The sequence below is a fragment of the Epinephelus fuscoguttatus genome, linkage group LG24 (genome assembly GCF_011397635.1).
Source record: "Epinephelus fuscoguttatus linkage group LG24, E.fuscoguttatus.final_Chr_v1".
In the NCBI taxonomy this organism is placed as follows: Eukaryota; Metazoa; Chordata; class Actinopteri; order Perciformes; family Serranidae; genus Epinephelus; species Epinephelus fuscoguttatus.
This window is the reverse complement of record NC_064775.1, coordinates 15407115-15430693: the sequence shown is the minus strand read 5'-3', so window position 1 is coordinate 15430693 and position 23579 is coordinate 15407115. Positions and strand designations below refer to the sequence as shown.

Here is a 23579-nt window from a genome sequence, read left to right as displayed (position 1 = left end):
ATTTTGTCAAAGCTGAGGAGGCCTGGGTGGAGCTGAGCAGAAGTGGGAACCACCCTGGCTGCCAATCAAGCTAATAAGCCTTCAAAGATGGCCTTAAAGTTGATATGAAATAGCATTTGAGAGTACTTAGCTTCAGTATCGTGACGTATTTATGAGTGACACAGGATAGGCAGGCGGGTAAAACACCGAGATTTGATTTGATCTTTGAAAACTTGGCGTGCCATAACAAACATGGAGAATTACAGCCTGATGGGATAGCTGTATCTGTCAGGGAAAGATGAAACTCATTCTAAGATCCATGTAGATACTGAGGTAGTCCACTGTAAAAATGTTCGTAACCACAGGGTTTGAGGAAACAGAACATGAGGTTTAAGGTGGCGACCACCCAAAGATACACTGAAGCACCGTGCTGTTGCTACCTAGCTTGTTCACTACACGACAGAGGATCGCCAATGCATGATGTTTCCAAGATATTTGGCATGCTAACAATCTGGATCTGTTGGGAACCTTGTTGGTGAGCTACAGCAAATGACAGCACAAGACACACGTTGACATCAGAGACGAGTGGTGCTGCAGTGCTTTCCAATGTATGTGTGTATGTTTGTGAAGAAGAGAGAGAAAATGACAGAGAGAGGGGAAGAGAAGGGGAACTATTGCACGCAATGTTTCTGCAAGTTATTAGCTTAATAACTAACAGAAAGGATGCTTTGTCACTTTGATATTTTTCTGGTAAGCACCCCCCAACCTGGGTTGCGTTTGGACCCACGCATCACGACATACTCATCAGGGATTCCTCCTGGTGAAAGATCTTGTCGTGTGTGACCCTCTGTCGCTGGTCAGTCACGTAGTGCGACAACTTCAAGATTCGGGGGATGGCTCTGCTGGGTAGTCACGGCCAAAACACCAATGCTCTGGCCTGAAGCACGCTGAAACTCCAGGGATTGTAACACCAAGTCCTAACTGACGAATCTGAATACGATTATGGGTGGATGTCATGATATCTATATATTGGTTAAAGTAAATGTCTGTGTAGCTGTTTATGTTTAGTTGTTGTCTTGTTTCTGTTTTTATTTTGTATTATAATGTGATTTTTGTTTGTTACGTGCTATAGAACTGAGCCAGATCACTTTAACTTGAACACTTTAATGTTACTTGTATTCCTGTCCTGTATAATAATGAAAAGAAACATGTTCGCTAGCTGTTTTGATGTTTTAAAAATACGTAATTGTCACATTTAAACTGTCAGACGGGGTTGTAGTTTGACTGATATTCATTGTCACAGGACGTCTGTCATTTCCAAATAGGATTTCTAGAATATGAGGTGAAATTATAGTGCGCGTCAACATAAGTACAGTGCATTCTTTTGCTGTATGGCTGAAACATGAGACTTTATCGTGCAGGGATAAGCTGTATTTAAACCTCTGAATCCAGAAGGAAATACACAGTAAAAGATGCATAATTTTAGGACTGAAGCGTTCTGTTTTCTCAGATCAGATGACCCCTTCAGTCATGTGGGGTGCGGTGATCACAGGATGCCTTACACACAGTCTCATTTATGTGTGTGACAGAATTTGGCTGAGCTTTGGGGACAGTTCCCTCGGATGCAATGGTTAAAATCAGAAAAGCAGAGGAATCTCTGATCAACTTGACTAGTTAATCTGACATCTGATTATATCAATGATTCATATTAATATTTATCCACTTTTATTTAGTGAGAAAGTTATCAGGGGTGGTTTTGATTTGAACATGCACCTGCACACACACACTCAGACTCTACTTACCACTTGCCTGTACAGCTGAGCTGTGTGAGTATCCCAGGGCGACCAGTGCCGTCTCCACCAGCTGCGTGAAGAGGACATCCTTATGAACCAACACAAATTCAGCGTGACGGTCGCCGTGCCCCTCATAGTCACCGGCTACGCCTACGTCTGCGTGCTCCACCACACAGTAGACTGGGATCATCAGACCTGGCAGAGACAGAGTTATAGGAGAGGGTTAAACCCTAATGAGACCAGCTTCCTGTGAATATGCTTAGTCTCTCTTCTTTCCAGGAAGTGGATGTTTTTACAGATCCATATTCTCCATACATTTGTTTCTCTTTTTTTCTTTTTTTTCCCCTCCAAACCAAACTTCGCACAGTTTTAGATAAACTGAAGACAGCATTCCTAGGTGCAAACTTCATGTGCCACAGAAAAACCCTCAAAGTTCAACATGGCTTCTGCTTTCAGATTTTCAGATTACTAATGCTGTTCCATCACCGAGTACACTTGCGTCATCATCGATGTGACATATACTTAATGACAAACAAATTTGGAGTTTTAGCACTCTTGCTTTTGGATTTGGGACACATTTGTTCCATGTTTACTAATATTTTTGGGCTGTCTTAGAGCATAGGAATAACATGTATGAATTTTGAAAATGGGCGTAGTTCCTGTGTGAAAGGATTCCGACATTAACCAAAGCTGACAGCAACAAATTTCTTTCTGTTCGGTGACGTAGTGTGTCAGTGTAGCTGTATAGCAGCTTGGTGGTTTCATTGGAAGACTCTGGTTAAACTGGGCAGCTGCCAGTGTGAATATAAGTCAGTGTAATACTGTACAACTGTATTTGTGTTTGCACCACACATTAACAGCCACAAGGAATAAGACTTGTTTCCAGAACCGCTCTTAAAGCACTGCTGGACGGAACATCTATATCATTTAGCGATGCCATAACTCCAGCAGTGAAACCGATTCCTGTGCGTTGGTCTGGACGCGTTATTGGGCAAGTCTCGAGAGCTCCTCCTGGAACTATTCACACCCATCCAGTCCATTGCTCGGTCCCACAGGAACTGCTAATTAACAAGCTATCAATCCTCCTCCTGACGAGGCAGCGACACATCAGCTGGAGCCAAACCACAGCAGCACCAGGCACGCTATCCGCCAATAAGCCAGCCACTCAGTGGAAGGGTGGAGGGAGGCAACCCAGCCGAATATCTCTGTGTGTATGTGTGTGTGTGTGTGTGTGTACTTTTACAATGTTTGTGTGATGATGCATGATGATGTTTTCAACTGCATGAGAGAATAATGGGCATTTGTGCGTGAGTGTTTTCTGTGTTCGGTATTTTAGAATGTACATGCTGCCCTGCAATACCAACAGAGAAAGTGTGTGTGTGTGTGTGTGTGTGTGTGTGTGTGTGTGGCCGACCCACCCACAGACAATAGAAACCACCATCATCCACATGTCCTTAACAAACTTTACTTTGGTGCCCTGTGCTAACACTTTTAGCATCCTCAAGCTAACACTTTAGCACATCACAATCACGCAGACGAGGGCAAAATTGTTTAAAGCTTTTGCAAACATATTAACCAGCAAAAATTAAAGTAAAAAGCCAACCCTAGATACACTAGATTTTAAGAAAATCCTGCATAGTACATCTTTAATGTGAGGAACATAAAAACAAACACATGAATATCATATAATTGAATTTAGATAATTATATGTTTTATTGTGATTAGAATGATTGGAATATTGAATTTGTGGGATAAGGAAATACTGTTGGTCCACTGATTTCAATTAAGATTATAAAAACCTTTGGATGATGTTGCATGTGATCAGTTTATGAATTGCTTACATACTAACCTTAGATGTTGTGGCCAGTCAGACATTTACAACAGTGCTGAGGCTGTAGAAAACTGTGTTTATCTTGTTTAAGTTTATATGACAACACGTCAGTTTCCTAACTGCATGAGTTTCTTCTTTTTTGCATTTGTTTCTATTGTGCTTATAAACAATCGGCCACGTGCCTTTACTTTATGATCAAGTGGGACAGAAACAAATGAATGAAAAGCAGACTGAAGAGGCTTCTACGACAAAGTGTGAAAGGAAGGCCTTGACGCATTCCGGTTCCTTTCACACACTGGTGAAACCTACATTCAGCCTGTATCTCTGGTAGATTGCTTGTAATTGTGTTGTGCTAAATTCGGAGCAGCGCTTTATGACTGTAAAACCACGTAAAAAGGGGAGACGTATTTAGAAGTGGCTGACACTCCTATTTTTACCATAATTCCTGAAGTGCTGTTAATGTATTTCCATGTCGATTTTACACACTTTTCCATGTAAAGCAATGTTTTTTGTGCACTTTTGCTAACTTTACCATTTCTTTTGCTCTCTTTACTATTAGTGTTTTTGCAGTACATGATCAGTTACTTGAAGCATGTGTAAGGTGAATGTAGTGCATTTTTTTAGGTGTCGAGCTAAAGTTTTTTGTTTGATAATTACATTATTTTCTTCATGTACCATTGTGTGAGTTAGACCACCTACAATTGCATGTGTAATGTACTCATTAATATAGACAAACACATGCTGTTAGGAGCTTCACTTCAAATAGACTAATACTTCTAATACTAAAAGTGTCTTGCATTTTAAGGGTAGGTGTAAGGGTAAGGGTATTTTTAGCTGCCTGTTTTGCCGCAGCAGTCTCGCTTAGTACTGGACCAACTTCGGAAATGTTTGTTCCCATTAGTAACTTAGACACAAAATCATAAGGTCGAAAAATACCTAATGTAACCTTCAAGTAAGCATGTGCGTGTCTGTGTTAACACCCCACCTCCTAATGGTCTCAGCGGCGTGCCGTTCTGTCTGATCCTTGGAGCTGCTGGGCTGCCGTTGACCTCCAGGCGGTTCGACTTGCACGGCGGGGGGCCACTAGAAGCGGGGCTCTCCCCTCTCTCCTCTGGGCTGGCGCTGTCTCGAAGGCTGGGGCTCTCCGTTCCCCCGCCTGCACCTCCACGCTGCTCCATGCCCCTGAGAACTGCAGCAGGAGCACCCAGCACAGAGTGTGAAGCTAGGAGGAAACACAAGAAAGAAGAAATACATCAAGCTATGGACACTTTTGATGTGAAAACAATCATACGTCATTTTTCAAAAGCTTTGGCTTCACTCCACAGTTATGTTTTTGATGTCACATCCTCATTAAAGCATGGATATGATCGTTTGACTGAGCCTACATAAAAGGAAACAGTGCCTTGTATATCACTGAAAACAGATGATCATATTTTTTAAGGTTTTCGTTAGAAAGGATGATGACTATGCAGTTATTATATCAGTGACTCTCTCCCAACAGAAAACCAAAGCAGGCTGAAATGGTCCTCGTGCACCTACACACTGTATATCAAGTATATCATCTTTCATATTCTGCCAGTGTTGACAGTGGAGAGTCATTACAGACTGTTTCATCAACAAGTGGTCGTTTTGTTCGGTTCCTCCCCGGGCAAAACAGTGAACACATTTCTTTGTTATTCACATACAAGAGAGGCAGCAACGACCACAACAGACACGGAGTCAGAGGCATCTGGGACAAATCACAGGTCAACAAGTGGCATTCACTCAGACTAAATACAGACGAGTATATTATTCTCTGTTCAGACACTTTGAAGTAAACGACACGTTATAATGAAAGACAACTATGACAATGCAGCCTGTATACTTCTGGTAAGGATACAGCCATAAAGCACACATAGAATTGGGTGCTACAATTTTTATTTTTCTTCTTTTTTTAAACATATAGGTGGTGTTAACATCATTTTTAGCAAGTTGCCTCTATATTTACTATGTAAGTTAAATCCTGAATATATTATTGTAGTTTTAAGAGTCTTTTTCTTTCATGAACATGTTTATCTATGTGGCTTCAATATATACAGCAATGAAATAATCTGGAGCGACCATGATGACTTAAGGTGAGTAGATTACCTTGAAGTACAATAGATATGAATTAAACCTTGTGTTTTCTGCTGTATAAGCAGAAATGAGATAAAGAGACATGACATGACAGGATATGACAAAGGACATGACAGTGTGACATCATCTGTGTTGTGCATGAACGCCCTTGAAGAGTTCATTGAATGTGCTCATATTTTTTCTGAACGCTGAACTGAACACATAAGTTGGAAATGTATTGACTTGAGTGCAAGTGTTGTCAACCCGGTCTCACTCCAACGTCGACGAAAACCGCCGCTTGGTCGGTGACTTCCGGTGTCAGACACCAACAAAAAAACGCTGTCCTTTCACATGAGCGTGATACATGGCTGTCCGCTATTATTCTTTAATTGTGCCTAGCAGTGTCAGGGGAAAACCCAACCATGTGCGAGTGTTGACAAAATGTAATCACATGCATGTGTTGTTGAAGAAAAAAAAAAAAAAAAAGGTCAATTTGCAGTGTTGTACCGATGTAGTGCCTTTATTTTGAAAGAGACTGTATGCAAACGTTAAATTTCCTGTGAAAACGGACAATGCATTTAACAGGCAGAACTTGACATGGCGTCCCAGAACATCAACAACCAACACACCCAGGGTATCTTGCATGTCATATGTGGGCGTGGCAAGTCCTTGACCAAACGTCAATATGTGACGAGGTCGGGGTAAAGCAGCGTTCATACGGTCAGGGTTTCCGAGGCCCTGACCATTAACTCAGGGGGAAAAGTGCTTTGAACACGTGGTCAGAGCAGAATTTTCGCTTGGAACGTGGTGCGGAAGTGTAGCAACCCAAGGACCCCGAGTTGACGTGGCATGACATTACAGCAATGGTGGCCCCCTTCGCAACCGGCAAGTCATATATTTTTTCTTAGGTAAAAAAAAATGCATCTCAAAGACGTCTTCAAGCAAATTCTCCACTGCTACACGTAATTTGAACATTCCATATGCAGAATTAGTAACATTGCCAACACCATACATTAGCAAAACGTCTTTGACCTCTTCATTTAGCCAAAAGGGCTAACAACATCAGCCCAGCTCCATTGGGCTAGAGCAAAGATAGCCTTGTACAGCTGTGGTTGTTTATGTCCAAGGTCCGGTGTGCGGTGATGAACGACTTTTTCCGGAAGTAGGGGCTTTTCCGGGCTTTTCATGCCAGGTCCTCAGAAACCTCCGAGCCCTCAGAACGCAGCCTAAGAATGTGTTGGACTTATTACACCTGGCATGCTGACACATAGATGTATAAAGAGAACTGGATACAGTGTTGGTCGCAGGACCCTTTTCCTGTGAAAGTTGCTCAGTGATACATGAGGCTGAAAAGTTCAACTCAGCGGGCATAAAGTTCCAGACTTCCGAAATGTAATCGGACTGAATAGATCTTTCTTGGGGCCTGTCTGGACACAAGGCACGAGAATTTTGTTTTCCCTTGTGTCCAGTGTTTATGCTAAGTCAAACACCTCCTGGCTTCATATTTAACGCGTGGATATGAGAGTGGTACTTATCTTCTCTTGAGTCTTTGCAAGAGAGCAAATAAACACATTTCCCATTATGTCAAACTATTTCTCTCAAAGATGATGTTGTTACATGAGATCACTTGGCTTACAACGCAAGAAGACACAAAGACACATCAAGATATGGATTTATAGATGCTTAAATGTAAAAAAAATATACCTCATCAGTTTCTTATTCTACACACAGCACACATATATTGTAATCTGTTAAAGCTCATAAGCCCAATACTTAAAAAGTGAACACTATCAACTCAAATGTTATCTCAGGTCTCCATGTGATATTAAAATGAAGAAAAAGGTGCCTATGCATCAGTTCACTGTCTAATTTAAAAACATCTAATAGTCAGCAAAGCCTCAGAACATGTCAGCATACCCAAACCTGCAGCATCATGCCTAGCTACACAAACTCTGCACAGTGTCTTTGGGAGAGCTGCCTGCTCTCTCTGCTTTGTGTTTTTCCTCACACTGTGTGGTTTTCCACTGGTATGACTGTAAAGCCGGCAGCGACACATGAATCTGAACCCCAAAGCGACACATGATTATAATAAAACGCACATGCAAAATTAATAGCTGCTGTTAAAAAAGCCCGTCCAACACAAACAAGACAAAAAAAATAAAATTAAAATCACACAGTATGGAGCTCAAGCGCCCTCCCCCAGAACACCCATTGCAATCTGTTTCTCTTTACTGCATTTAGCTGAGGCATTATATGACTGAAATAAATGTATTTCAAAATGTGCTCCAGACTCATTGATTCATTAAAATCAACTGGTATCTGGTATCTGTGTCTGATATATCTGTCATAATTTTTCAGACAACCTCTTAAAAACTCACGAGTTGACAGATTTTGAGTTCATATATTCTCTTTATCTCTTTTTCTCAATGTGTCTGTACATATCCCAAGTAATGGGATATGTACGAATGAATCATGAGCCAGTTATTCTTGCAAGACCCATGTATTTTGGAAGGCCGTGAAAGGCTGGAAGTGGTCCAGAGCAGTCCAGGTAGGAGAAAGACTGGAGTGGTGGCTGGGTCATAAAACACAGGACTTTCACCATGAGACCAGTGTTTGGAACTGTGTGAACTCTGAGTTAAGGTACATCGTCAGCATGTTTCTTTTCCCTAAACCTAAGAAGAGTAACTTTACCTGCCCATACCTCACCTCCATAACTTTATGTTAATTATGTACCTTAACATTAAGGACCTAACGTCATTTGTGGTGCACTGAGTTGTCATACAAAACGTTGTTTGAGGATAGGTTGCTCATTTGCACAGGGGGTTGGGATGTGTTCAGCCTAGCTTAGCACAAACACTGGGAGCATGAGGAAGCTGCTAGTGATGTTAGATTTGTGAATGAATCATTTGTTTTGAACAACTCTTGAAGAGAAACAAGTTAACTTGATTCACAAGTGGAAGTGAGTCCAAAATCCTGCAACTGTATCCAGTTGTGCATAAGAGCCAGGTTACCTTCCAAAAGCTGCTGCTCAAGATGCTCTATTATTTTAAATTCAGCGTGCACCCCCTGAGCCAAGGAACAAGTCGTTCATGACCTCACACCCCTTGAGCTGAAGCATGAGTGAGAGCCGCTGCTCAGCGACAGACTCTGGTTTCAGTGGCATAAAACACACCCATTGAACCAAAGAACAATTTCCAATTCTGACTCAAAAGACAAATATACAGCTTTAATTTTTAGGAGTAAATGGATTGTAAGGAACGAGACATTTACTGGGAGCAAGCCCTCTCAAGTTTAGGGAGACTCATGGGTACCCATTGAACCCATTTTCATTCAGATGTCTTGAGGTGAGATTTCAAGGGACCCCTTTGAAAATGGCCATGTCAGTTGTTCCTTCGTGAAAATTTAGCTTAAATTTAAAGCGTTATTTAGCCCCCTTTCCCAACAAGGTAAAACAACATGGTTGGTACCAATGGATGCCTTAGGGTGTCTAGTTTAACAAGATACAACTACCTTTGTTTAAAAGAATGAGCACGCCTCAGCTTCTTAAGGAGTATTATTTGCCTCTAATTATTTCCACCAAGCAGGGCTGGAGGGGGAGCCTGCAATTGTATCAGGGTGGCCAGGGCCCCCTGCCTGCCCCTCCTTGGGGGCACCACAGGAGTACCCCGACCCAATTACTTCCTCTTCCATCTCCTTCCACACCACACCGTAAATCAGATAAAGAAAGATGAGAAGAACAAGGAAGCCAGTAGACAACACGTGTGCTGTACATGCTGTCACTTAAAAGGTTTTGACAAAGAAATGTCACGTGTTGCTCACACCAAGAACATACTGATGAACACCTACTACTGAAAAGAAATGCCATCACTTGAATTAAGAGCTTACTGTTTTCCTCACTCTTCATGGTTCACTGTGCTACACCAGAACTGTTAAGGCAGAAATTCACCTCTGACCTGGTTTGCTCATTGACAACAATCAAATTCAAAACATTCCTTCAGACATGGCGGCTTTACAGACACCACGTCTAATGCTTTGCAACAATATACAATTAAAAGCAGTCTTTATTACGAAAAGACCACCACTGTCGATCCTGCTGCTGATCCCTGTCCCTCTGGGTGCAGCTGTCCCTCCCACGCTGCCTCTGCTAATTTACCCATCAATTCTATTATCATAAATCACATTTAATGATCGCTAAGCATTCTCCAGGCCACCAAAACCAAAAAACATCTGAATATTACCCCCCTAGGAAATCTGTTTTCCCCTGGTGGGATTCATTTTCACTCCAGGGAGTTAAATAATTAAGGGCTTTATTTCCGTCTCAGTAATTTTCTCAAATGGACACACACCTAACAATGACACAATGCTGATTAAAATACACTTTTTCATAATTATTTTAACACGACACAGGTTCCGTCTAGATCAGACACCTCACATACTGTATCACATCACAAGCAACCGAAACAGGAATGCAAGAAAAGCGTACGAATTTTAGGCTGCATGTCAACTTTTAAAACATAAGCTGCTCTCTCTCCTCCAGTTTGTGCTTGGCCTGCTTTTAATAAACACATTTTTCAAATATTTGAGGCAATTGATGATAATCAGCCCCCTTCCCGTCTTCATATTTTCTCCTCTAACCAGTTTAAGTCATTAATGAGTAGACATAAAATGCGGAGGGGAAAAAAGATGGTTGTGGTGTTTGAAAGAAACTCACAGAGCACAGAGTATGTACAGTCAGTGAAACCAGGCACACAAACAGCACATACTGTAATAGAACAACACGGTGTGACTTCACTTTGTGAGGCTCTTCAGTATTGGGACAGTTTGTCTCTCTGTTGCAGCACATTGGGTTTCGAGCTTTACCATTTTTAACTTTATATAATGTGTTTACTTTGCTCATTTCAGCACAATACAGCAGCACAATTATACTAAACATATAGACAAAGAAAGCAAGGAGTTTTTAGGGCCCAAAATGCACACAAAAATGTTGCATCTCATGTATAAACTTTTTAAAATCACTTAGCATAATAAAAAATTTGGCCATAAATTATTGACAGTTTGTCCAGCATCATCAAACTTGGTGAATATTTTTATTTCAAGCTGTTGAGGCACGTCCCAAAAATGTTTTTGCTCTCAAATGAATGAGTGTCTGTCCCATTGTCTTTAACGCAGGTGTTGTAAACTGTCAAAGGTCTTGATCCTTTGCAGCTTTCAACCATTAAACATCCAGTGTGCGATTTAGGGGGATAAACTGGCAGAAAATTAATACAACATAATACTATAAGAGTATTTTCTTAGTATATGATCACCTGAGAGTAAGAATCCTCGTGTTTGAGCCATTTATATCTACATAGGGAGTGGGTCTTTGTTTATGGAGATCGCCATGTTTCATCGCCATGTAGAAAAACACTGATTTGTAACATGAAACTGCTTCATTCAGTGTTTTTACCAGTTTAAGTTATCAGGTCTGTTTGCTCTGGATAGGAGGAGACCTTGGTGAATAATTCAGCTTACGGTAAAAACCTCCTGGATGATCTGGATCATTAAGTTATCACATAAAAAGGTGAGCACACACTGGCATGTGTAGCTAAGCTACTTGTCTCTACATGCCAAACAGCGTCAAAGAAACACTGATTTATAAACATGAAACTGCTTTATTCAGTGTTTTTACTGCTTTTAATCATGGGGTCCGTTTGCTTTGGAGACAAAGAGACCTTTGCAGATAATTTGGCTCACAGTTAAAAACCCCTGAACAAAAAACACAGAAAAAAATCTAACTAGAAGTTTCAGCTGGCTGCAATCTACAATTCTCACCACTAGATGACACTAAATCCCCTGAAGTCTTACACACTGTTCCTTTAATGGTCCATGTTGGCTTAAACCTTGAAATTGCTGCCTGTGGCTGTATCCCCACAAGAGGTATCCGAGTGGTATTATTGTTGGCGCCGCTGTCACAAAAACAACCAGATCACTTCCGTTTTTGTCAGAGCCTAGCAACTACTAGTTTCCACAGTTACTTTGGAAAAAAAAAAAAATCACACTGACACTTTTTGGTAACTGGGGATAACAGCCGATAGCTACTGGGCAAATAAAGTGCTATCTTCTTCCTGTTTTGGTTGCACAATGGTTGACACACTTCCTTTATGCCGTAAATGGTGTCTTTATTTTTTATGGGAGATCATACCTAATGGCTTTTTTACTTGACTTTTAGCAACCAATATAAATGCTGGTTGTGTCATTATTCATATAGGGTTACACTGTGCAAACAAAATTTACGTCACGATGAGTTAAAGCAAAAAACTTGTCTATTTCCACTTTAATGTTTCATTCCAGTATGTCTACAACTTCATCAAGGCAAGTTTGTACAAATATAATGCATATCCTTCTCTTAAACATACTGAGGCTTGTGTGTCATAAAGGGCTTAGTAAATGCACTTGTGCACACTGTGTGATTGCATCTTTTGACTTCAAGTTGAATTGATTTGTTATTTTATAATTAATAATCTGTCTTTTATCCTTATTCTGTTTAATTTCAACATCATACATTAACTTTACACTTCCATTTGAGCCTTATGTATCAAAGTTAAAAATGTATTTTTTTTATTAGATTCAAATTATTTTCATGCCAAACTGAAAATAGTACTTTACCAGGCTAATATAAATACCTTTATGTGAAATACAGTAAAAAAAAAAAAAAGAAAAAAAAAAAGGGGGGGGGGGGTGTAAGACCTTGTTACGCTTGAAAAGTGTCTTTCACTCGCGCGTTCACACACATGAAACCACTTCAAGCGACACATTCAGAGGGTGTATAGCCAAGAGACCACACACTCCCAGCACACACTTTACTAGCACACATGGAGGCCAAATGTACAGTCACACTCGGTAGCCTCTGACTGTCAAATCATGGAGAAACACACAGAAAACCTCCGCTGGCTGCAAAAATACTGTAGTAGATTAATTTAGGCAGGGTCCAATTTAAAGGGTCTCCTGAGTGTCTTTAAAAGAGCTTCAAGGGCCTCTAACAGCATTTAAGGTGTTCACTGTAATCAAATTAACTGTGAATTCTCTAAGTAGGGATACTAAAGTGGAGTCTGGTGACACCTAAGAGCCCTTGAGAGGGTTCACAGGGTCCTTGAGTAGGTTGCACTTACAGTAGGACTGGCTGAATTTTACTATAGTTTAGTTCAGTGGAAATTATTAGAGTCTGGTGACACATACTGTAAGTGTGTGAGCAGGATCCAAATGACCCTGAAAGGGTTCCAGGGGCCCTTGAGGAGTTTCCAGTGGCTTTTAAGGGGGCTCAAGGGGCCACTGAGAGAATTCAAGGACACCACCCAAGCATGCATACACACAAGAGGTCAAATCTGTGTGTCTTTGTTTTGTCCGCCTGATGCGCGAAAAAAAGCAAGGGTTTTTATGAGGAGGAAAAATCATTCATCACATTTTGTAGATCTTAAGGGTACACACTCAGTGAGTTCTGGTGACTAACGCTGGACGTAAACATAACTTTGGTTTGTTTACAAGAAAACTGCACAGTGCACCTTCAAAACTGCTCAATCAGCCTCTTCTGACACCGTAAAAATTCCAAACACTTGTGCTAAATTGCTTCGATTACGGGCTGATGAACTCTGAACAGGTGAATATTGTCATAATATACTTACTGTTATTACTGACAACAAATAGCACTTATTTCTGCTGCATTTGGGTCAAATGTTGAGTTTCATCACGCTTATTCAGGCTTTAAATATTTAGGCACATTTAGGTTTGGTTCAGATGCTCTACATTTAGTAATTATAAATTCACATTTTACATTGTGACAGGGAACTATCTTTTATTTAAGTCAAACAATCAATCAATCAAACTTTATTTGTATAGCACTTTTCATACATTAAAAATGCAGCACAAAGTGCTTCACAGAATAAAAACAAACAAAAATAATACATACATATTGAAAACCCGCCCCTCCCACCCCCACATATAAACACACACACACACACACACACACACACACACACACAGTCAATATAGTCAATATTATAAGTCCATTTTTAGACTTTCCTTTTTGTTCTTACTGCTTGTGTGCATTAAAAGAAGCACATTTCAGTCACCTACATAGGAGACCTGTATTCGTCATTATTACCATTATGTTTATAGTTAACAGGCTGCAACAATATTACAACAGTATATATTCAAAAGTGTAAAACAGTATAAAATATTCAAAATGTTTCAAAATTCAAAATTGTATTATCTTTATTATGAAATGGTGTCATTGCTGACGCAGCTAGTTTAGTTTCAACAGATTTCTTGGGCTCGCATGAATACACGCCGAATCCCATTCAAATACTGCTCAAATAATAATTTGTTCATTGTTTATTACGCATTATTAGAAACCATACACATACTGTGACTACTGACTAAAACTTCAGGACATATTGGTAAATTCGGCATATATTTAAAAGTGATAACTTACTTAATTGTCGTTAAGTCTGAACTTTTAGTGCTGCTGAGGTCCCTACTGTCCTCCGCTCCGCACGGCAGCATGACGGACATTAGCAGCTGTAGGAGCAGAAGCTTCTCACCTGACGTGTCACAGCAGGACAAACACAGCTGCTGCTAATAAAATTAAGCTAATAATGGTTCCGTTTGATTCAGGTGTGCCAAATGAACCGCTATTGAAAAATTTATGGCAGCCAGTGCTGACAAAACGGCGCTGACAAAACAGTGTCCTATTGTTAAGGCTCAATGGCACACTAAATAAGACTGTGTAACGTTAGCTAGCTGTGTTAGTCATTATTAACAGCTAATTGTATTAGCTGCAGCTTTGTTTAATCAATTATACCTCTGTGGAAAGGGTCAGCTGAACTAAAGGATATTAATAAAATACTTGCCTGGTTGTGTGCCAGCCTGAACAATCACTTATTATATATTTTAAATAAGGCTTTATTAATTACTATGAATTTTGAACAGAGTTTGGTGTGTGGTGTGGAGCTAGGACAACAAACCTTTAAGCTAACAGCTAATTGAAGCTGGAATTAATCAAGTCAGTTTTTGTCAACTTTAAAACAACTTTTCAACTATTAAATTATGACCAGTGACACTTAATTAAGAATTAGGACACGTCTTTTTGTTCTTAATGCCGTTGTATATAGTTATTAAATGTGTTTTTGAATTAAATACACAAATACTAGCCGTAGCAAATCATTTAAATTGACTGTAAAAGTATTTTGCTTCAACTCCAAAACATTAAGGCAATAAAAATTATATTTTATTCTATTTTTACCTTATATCAGCTCTTCCTATTTAAAACTTTTTTGTATTTTCTACATCCTAGGCTGTATACAGTACCATATTGAGTAATTTCTTTGCAAACATTTCCATTTTCCTCCTTGACAGCATGAAATTTCCACCGCAAAATTTAAACACTAATTGTAAAATGTCATTAATTTCAAATTATTAGTGATTCCTTGTGCCAATCCAAGTGCTGTGTAAAGAGGAGGTTAAAATTAAACTTTCACCATGCATTGAAAAATGTTTTACAGCTATATTCCAAAGTGGTAATCAAGTTATGTGAAAACCACACAAATTTTTGGTATTTTTATTAAAGCAAAACACTGTAAGATTTGCAATGTAAAGGCTGTGAAAGGAGGAGAAAGTGTCAATACATAAATATTAGAAAAACTGAATTTTGTAAGGAATTATCTACATTTCCAATATTTATTTTAGAGTAAAATTTGACAAAAATAAATCACAACTATCCAAAGACAACCTGTAACATCAATTTACCATCTACATCAAGTGTGAGTGTATCAAATATTGGATAATGCAACAACTTGTGAGACATTTTCACAATCGTTAACTGGATTTTCAACAAGAAAACACATTTTGTTTCAGTAATGTCCCATAAAAAGTGACAGTGCCATTTTTCTACAATTTCTTTTTTTTTGGTCAGAAAGTGTGTTAGTTGCATTTGGTTGTATTTTCCTTACTTTACTGTCATAAAACCAACCTGTTTAAGGTCAACTGTAACTTTACAGTGTTAAAAGTATGACATTTACTTCCATACAAATATACTGTATATGCAACTTGACATTAAATTTGTCCTACATTGTCAAAATTATTTCATGTATCAGTCTATACTCCCATGAAACTTACATTACTTCATCATGAGACATCTCTACATCATTTTAACTATTTGAGAAGGATATTTCATCACAGTTAGTTTAGTTTTCTATCTGTAGTTTTCAGTCAGTTGTAAGGTAAAGAACTTTTTAAGTTTTCAGTAAACGCTTACTCACTTTTTAAGAAGTCACCGTGCTCTCTGGGAAATAAACTCCATCCATTGGTGAAAACGAGTGAATCCAGCCTGAGAGAATATGAATGTTCCCCAACGTTTCCCCTTGGTAACAAAAACAGCGCACCGGGAGAAGGAGCAAGGAGATATAAAGACAAGGAGTGATGAGGACAGACTGCTGCTGCCTGCTGAGTAAAGAGCAGTAAAATGACACATGTAGAGGGAGCAAGGGAGTGAGGGAGGAGGGGAGGAAAGGAGGGAGGAGATGGGGTTTGGGAGGGAAACTGACTGACATGCATAAAAATGAAAGGAAAATGTCACATTTATTACTGTCTTATAAAATAATCTGTACCATTAAAGCTCTCCAGCAGAAAACATAGTGTCAAATCAATAGAAATATGAAAAACACGGGCAAAAAAAGAGCTACGTCTTTAGTCTACAAAGGCGTGAATGACTAATGTGATCACAGATTTAGAAAGGATAATTTATTTCCCAGATGTCATGATAGCAGAGAACAGGAGGAGGAGAAGAAGAGGGGAAAAGGAGATTTATGTCAGAAGTTAATCACGCGAACAATGTCACAATTCTTAAATAGACACTGAAGAGATACACACAGAATCTAAAAGTTACAAATGATCAGGATGGATCATAGAGGGGCTGATTGTCTGCCCCCTACTGGTAGGAAAGAACTCAAACTACAGGACTGAAAGGACAAAAATATGCTGTGGGAAATGTTTTGACCTGAGCTGGACATTCAAGGCAAACCTATCATTTCTTGTAAATCCGTCCTTCTTCACTACAGTTTGTTACTTTGGTTGAAACTCTAACATCCACCCTTTGAGCCTATATGATGAGTCTGAGTTCACCACTGACTTTTAGAGCTTCAATATACAAAATTATATCCCCATATTCTTGCATGTACATATTTTTCTCTCTTTATTCTTTTGTATTTTGCTTTCCTTATCTATTATTTGCAGTTTTGCTTCTTTTTACTGCGCTCATTTAGGCACCCCGTATAAATTAGTCTGGTCAGTTTTATTTATGTCGCCCAATATCACAAATTTGCCTCAGGGGAGCTTTGCAATCTGTAGATAAAGACAAATAAAGGCTGAATGAATCGATTAATAAAATGTATTAATAACAGCATTTTTGTTTGAAGCTGTTTTAGTTACAGAGATGACTTCATTATTCATAAATGGTCAGCAGACTTAGTAACTGTATGTGACAGTACTTGTTTAGACACAATAAAAATGGACAATTAAAAAAAAAAAATGTAAGTTAGTGAAGTTTTTAGCAAAAGATTTATGCCCACACTTGTGCCTAGGAATATTCACTTAAAGCCTAATTTTTATTTTATTTTATTTTATTTCTTTTACAATTCTGAATTCAGTCTAACTTAACCTCATATTTCTAAATTCTGACTTTTACCCTTAAAGTTCTCAGACTAAGCTCACTTTAATCCTCAAGTTTGTTTGATTCTAACCACAAACGGCACTTCTAAAAACTATAGTGAGCTTTCATATTAATTCAGAAATTGAACATATTTTTACAGTGGGTTTTTTTCATATTTTAATTATCATTTTCTTGTATTCCATTATGTTTCTTCATTTTTGCAGTGCTTGTTTTTATTTTATTTTTTCTTGTTACGTTGATTTTATTCACTGACACACCAAAGCAAATGTCTTGTATATGAAAATCTATTTGGCAATAAACCCAAATTTTATTTTGATCTGATTCTAAAAGACGCTTTTATGATCGTAATGTTGCATTAAAGACTTTTGATTGTTTTCACAAGCAGACACATGGAGTAAAAGTTATTTTAAAACTCTTTTAAAAGCAAGACAAAAGTCTGTAGTACCCTGAGAATGTATCCCACATATTCCCACCATCCAACACTTAAGTGTGTATAAGTGTGTCTGTCCAAACAGCAGAGCTGGTGGTCAGCTTTCCTTGATTTATTTTAGATGGTAGAATAGTCACCTATCATTACTACTCCGCCTGTCTGCCTTCCTGTCGCTCCTCCTCTGTGGTTTGTGAGTGTATGTGTGTGTATATGTGTATGTGTGTGTGCATGCATGCAAACTGCCAACACTTGTCTGTCCTTCATCATCCTAAGTATCTTTGACAGCTCACCACAAGTCGCTCAACATGAACAAGAAGTGTGTGTGTGAGACGGTATGCGTGGCAATTAAAGAGTGCTTTCACAAGGCTCCAATGAAAACAAGCCAGCTCTTATTACCTGTAACAGCAAATATTTATGTTCTGCGTGTGTTTATGGTGTAAAACCACCATGCAGAGCTGCTTATGTACCAACTAAAGCATTTCTGATTTACTTAGATGGCATACGTGTGTGCTGAGTTTCAGGTGATGGATACTGGTGACCAAAAGCTGTGTGAAAGCAGAGGAAGTGATTATTTTTATACAGAATCTGGACTGTGTCTGGAGAAATTACTGTTAAATGAGTCACACTGATACTAAACTGACTTCTTTTTGGGGTTAAAATGTTTTGTTTTTCTTTTGCTATATGTGTAATTTCATTAGTAGAATGGATTTTTATGTGTTGCACTTATCAGATTTAACTTGGCTGCTATCCTCTAGGGTTTCAAATAATGGACTGTTTTCATGATCAATTAATGAATCTGCTGATTATTTTCCAGATTACAAAAGTCCTGAGAGGCAAGGTGATTTTTACTTTTTATTTTTTGACAGCAATGTTGGCAAAAAAAAAAAAAAAAACTATCAATGAAAAACAGCAAAAAACCTCTGATGAAGAAGGCTTGCTGTCTTTTCACTGAGGAAATGCTGCCCCCGTGTGGCACCTGAGGGAGTAGGTTTTGTTTCATGCATCAATTTTTGTTTTTTCTGCATCAATTTATTTTGTTCTAATTTCATTTTTCATGTTTTTTTTAGGTTATAGATTTTTTTTGTCAATGCACATGTTCTCAACATTGAGTGGGACATGTCTATGTCTAAACGTAGGCCCGTTCATTCACAATTAATTAACACTTAGCTCTGCAGTTACCATAAAACATCAACTAATAGCCCAGGCTATTATTTGCCTAAATCACTGAAATCAGCAGGCCAATATTTGGGACAGACGTCTATATGGGACAGGCTTTTAATGTCTTAATGTCTTCCTCACCTGTATGAATATTACTTGTATAAATATTAGGCTTCAGATAATGTATCTATTCTGAATCATTCATTTGATCGAACTCCGACAGACAGAGCATCAGAGAGAGTTATGGCACTCAAGGATCACAGCACTCAGCATACCGACACAACACCACTTTATCCTGTTAAAACAATACTCACAACTTAGATTAATCTTTCTGATCTGAGGACCCTTGCAGACAAAAGGAATATGAATAACTTGCAGGGTAATCGAGGAATGGACACATAATTTGAGGTAGCCAATAACCTGGTTTTATACATCCAAAGAACTTCTACAAAAAAAGAACCGCTTTACAATCAGACCAGGCCTCTAATTGAGACATGTATTTATTTGTCAAAATGTGTAGCTACACTGGGCCACTAAAAGGGACTGGGCGTTTCATTGGGACAAGGCTTTTAATTGACATTTTACGGGTATTCCTTAATCCTGTTTATAATCATCTTCATGTATTCTGTCCAAGACACTCAGAAATGTGTCTTTCTGACATTTCAAGGGACTTTTAGTGGGGAGGAAGCCAGAAACAGAGTAATGAAAACAAGAAATCCTTATTTACCAGTAGCGTTCTCATAGCTGTGTTAATCTGCTGGATTTGGGGATAAAATTTACAAATAACTAAAAATTACACACATATTGACATTTTGTGACCTTTAGTAAAGTTGATAAAAATCTAGTAACTTAAAGTAAGAAGAATTTTTTGTCTGGTGTTGTCTGTCTGGTAGTTGTGTGGCAGACACTATGGATTCAGGTTAAAATCATGGGATTAAAGGGGATTAAAATGTGAGCCAACATTGACATCTTGTGGCCATTTGATGAACTGCATCTTGAGATGCATTGATTGATCGTTTTGTTCCCTCAATGCATGAGGACAGTTTAACATTTATACAGTCACCAAACAGAGGTCCATAATATTTGTATTTATGTCACAGTGTGTTTGTGTACGTCTGTGTGTGTGTGTTGACAGTGCGGTCAGTGGCTGAGGTCTTTATGCTGAGTAATCCCACAGCCTCTTTCTGGAAAACATGACCGGCAATGGAACCACTGAGTCAAATTTTGGATCTCGTTCTCATGACAAAGCAGTTGTCTCCATCATAGAGGGCTCTGCAGGTATAAAAGAGAATGGGGGGCACGTACGAGCACACACGCACACATAGTATTTACAGTACATTACATAACACACATTCAAGGGAGACACAGCGGAGCACAGCTGGTCCCAGGATGGGCAGGGTGAGTAGGAGCGAAAGATAAAAAGTTGGTTATAGTTTAGTGTGATGTGCATGAGTGAGAAGTTCCATAATGTGAATCAGCTGACCTTTTGACCTTTTATTAAACAGGATATCAGCCACTTGTGAACAGTGACCACGATATCTTTTTCCTAGTCAAGTTTGTGCTTTTCATATATTAGTATTAGTCAAAAAAAACCTTAAAAAAAACGAATATTATACAGACAAACCTTTTTAAATAGTTAAGTATTTCCTGATGGTTACCTTCCCCCAGATCATCTTCTATGAGGACAAGAACTACCAGGGTCGCAGGTATGAGTGTGACAGCGACTGCACTGACTTCCACTCCTACCTGAGTTGCTGCAACTCGGCCCAAGTGGAGAGCGGGACCTGGGTGATCTACGAGAGGCCGAACTACATGGGCTACCAGTACATCCTGAGCAGAGGCGACTACCCCGACTACCAGAGCTGGTTAGGCCTCAATGACAGAGTCTGCTCCTGCAAGATGATTCACTTCGTAAGCCTCCCAGTCTTTAAAAACTGAACAAAACTTATTTAAATGAACAATACAGCACCATATCTCATATTATTTCGTCCATCACTGAGCCTTTAAAGATAATTTTCTTAAAGATTCTGATGCTCATTTCATTGAATGACTTGTTAAAACACTTATTTTTGCAGTGACATTAGTTAAGACCTACCCTGACACTGCACTTGTGCTGTGCCATCCACTTTCCAGTCCTTCACTCTTCCACACATCCTCTTCATCACAGCCCAAACCTGCCTCCATCTCAGTAAACCTGTATCCTCCCATCCATGTTTGCACCATATCTCTCCAAACCCTTCTCCCTCTCTCCGTTTCCTCCTTTTTTTTTTATCCTCCCCAGACCAGTGGAGATCCTTACAAGATCCAGCTCTATGTCAAAGGAGACTTCGCCGGTCGGGTGTTTGAGGCGACTGAAGACTGTCCCTCTGTGCTGGAGAACTTCCACTGGAGGGAGATCCACTCCTGCAGGGTCCTGGGAGGCTGGTGGGTCTTCTACGAGCACCCGCACTACAAGGGACGCCAGTACCTGCTGGAGAAAGGCGAGTACCGCAAACCAGTGGACTGGGGCGCTGTCTGTCCCACTGTACAGTCTTTCAGAAAGCTAACAGAGTAGGTACTGTGCCTTTTCTCACCCTCTTATTGGCTGTTGATTGGCTCATGATTGACACCTGAGTGATGTCAGACGGAGCAGCAGCCGTGGCAACAATAAAAGTGAATGATAAGAAATGACTGTGTCATCACTGTGTCTGGGTGTCTGAGAGTACGAGTGACCTCCAGTCTGATTTTGAGGGGGTGATAAAGGGACAGTTCATCCCAAAATCAATAATACATATTTCTCCCTCTTACCTATAATAATAATTTACAGTGTTTTACAGCAGGTATGCATACCTTTCTGATTAAGCTAAAACTCACTGGTTTTGTCCTTTTAGCTTCTTCCAGCATTTGTGGGATGTCTCTGAAAAGCAGTGTCAGAGCGCTTTTGAGGAAGTTTGGGGGGAAGTGGGCTAACTGCGTGTAACTGAGCGTATCCCGTCCAAATCAAATCAAAATGAAACTGTAAAACAAACTATTTTATTATCAGATCTGCATACAGCTGGTGCTAAAGATCATAGTTTAGAACAGTTTCAAATCGATGTATTTACATCTGAACTCACATGCCAAACTTTGGACAAATGTTTGTCATGCAGTTAGTTGTGCGGCATGCTGGTTGGTCCCGTCCTGAGCCAGTGTCCTCATCTTCTCCGCTCACACCGACGGCTGCCCTTCGTTGATGAAGCTGAGCTGGGCTGTGGGCTCCCCCCACTCCACCTCCTGCAGGTTCGAGAGGGATTCTCGGGTACGTGAGGCCATGCTGGAGGACTGGAGGTCGGGCTGGGGATAAGACGGGGATGTGAACTGGGAGTGAAACTGGAGTGGAGGATGGGACTGAGGCTGCCCACTATCAGGTCCTGATAAGTCTACCAAAAGGGGAGTGATGAATGACGGATGGCTTGATGAAGAAAGAGAGGGGATAAAAGAGGAGGGATGTGGAACAAGTGTGTGCTCATGGGGAGAGCTGTTGAGTGAAGGGGGAGCTGAGCGATGAGAGACTGGGGGAGCGGTGCTGGCGTGATGAGGAAACAGAGGATTATGGGAGGTGATGGGTGGACAGTGAAGTGGATCAAACTCTCCTTGTAACGCCTTCGTCATGCTGGGCTGAGGAGAGGACGGCTCAGGTACCAGGAGGGAAGGAGGATTTTGATTGTCCGAACAGTCCACAGGTGCGTGTTGGGTGAGAAGAGGTGGGGCCGGGGAGCAGCTGTGTGATGACACGCTTGGAGGCGGAGTCATTGCACTGGGTATCAGCAGCGTGGAGGGGTTATGGAAAAGAGGTTTGAGGAGACGCGTCATTTCCTGCAGCTCCTGACTGACAGCAGTCACCTGATGGGAGAGGACGCTCATCTGCAAAGGGCAGAGTCAGAGGGAGGCAGTGATGCTGGTCACACAAGACTCTTGTTTTTGATATACAGCAAAGTCAAAAGTTGGCTTATAGCCCTGCATTTACTGCACTTAGAGCTAAATTATTCCTTCAACAAATTGCATTTTTGTACCACTTCCATTAAACTGCCTCCTAAAGTCTTTTATTAGCATAAAATATGGATGTATTCTTTTTTAAATAAATAACCAGAGCTGTTAGAAAAAGAAGAAACATGTGACATTAACAGCTCAAGATTTATGATTCATTATATACATGCAGAATTTAGAATTCATTTAAATCTGTGAGGTCTTTGGTGACAGCTGATGAAAAGTATGAGCAAAAGTGCAACAACAAACTTTTAAATTCATCATAGCTCATAAAAAAGATAAGCAACAATTCATAATAATGACCTCTTTAAAGCTTCTGCCACTGCGAAATACAAATACAAATGGTTCTCAACACAGAGGTGGCTGAGCTAGAGGCTAACGGCTAACAATGCTAGCTTCATAGACAGCTCTTAACAACGGAAACAGTGCTAACGGAGCTAACAGAGCTGACCAGGGATGAACTGGAGGGTGGGCGCTATGCTTCAGTGACAGCACTGTGTCAATATCAGCAGTGACAGCTGTGTGAGCACAGTACAAAGTAGCCGCAGTGAGCTAACCAGTGGGATACACACATGCAGTAACATGCAC

The 23579-nt window shown here is 39.9% G+C and overlaps 3 protein-coding genes across 7 annotated transcripts in view; 1 reads left to right on the top strand and 2 right to left on the bottom strand.

The window, feature by feature from the left end:
* The window catches only part of LOC125885195 (DNA-binding protein SATB2-like), a 34105-nt gene extending 18064 nt beyond the window's left edge, over nucleotides 1-16041 (bottom strand). Inside the window, exons 1-3 of the mRNA XM_049570729.1 lie at nucleotides 15990-16041; nucleotides 4589-4825; nucleotides 1782-1967 (exon numbers count right to left, since the gene is read on the bottom strand). Coding sequence (XP_049426686.1) covers nucleotides 1782-1967; nucleotides 4589-4781 — 379 coding nt within the window. The 5' untranslated portion in view covers nucleotides 4782-4825; nucleotides 15990-16041. The remainder of the gene's footprint in view (nucleotides 1-1781; nucleotides 1968-4588; nucleotides 4826-15989) is intronic.
* A 4269-nt stretch (nucleotides 16042-20310) lies between these two features.
* LOC125885194 (gamma-crystallin S-like) lies at nucleotides 20311-21653 on the top strand. The gene is made up of 3 exons (XM_049570728.1): nucleotides 20311-20384; nucleotides 20655-20897; nucleotides 21268-21653. The coding sequence occupies exons 1-3, from the start codon at nucleotides 20376-20378 to the stop codon at nucleotides 21538-21540; spliced, it is 525 nt and encodes a 174-aa protein (XP_049426685.1). The 5' UTR covers nucleotides 20311-20375; the 3' UTR covers nucleotides 21541-21653.
* Nucleotides 21654-21785: 132 nt separating this feature from the next.
* The window catches only part of LOC125885192 (potassium voltage-gated channel subfamily H member 8-like), a 34305-nt gene continuing 32511 nt past the window's right edge, over nucleotides 21786-23579 (bottom strand). For all 5 annotated transcript variants that reach the window (XM_049570723.1, XM_049570727.1, XM_049570725.1 and 2 more), the window contains exon 15: nucleotides 21786-22868. In XM_049570723.1, coding sequence (XP_049426680.1) covers nucleotides 22173-22868 — 696 coding nt within the window. In that variant the 3' untranslated portion in view covers nucleotides 21786-22172. The remainder of the gene's footprint in view (nucleotides 22869-23579) is intronic.

Coding starts and splice junctions, on each gene's coding strand:
- LOC125885194 (XM_049570728.1), top strand. Junction 20,898..21,267: donor CCTGCAAGATGATTCACTTC/GTAAGCCTCCCA, acceptor TATCCTCCCCAG/ACCAGTGGAGATCCTTACAA.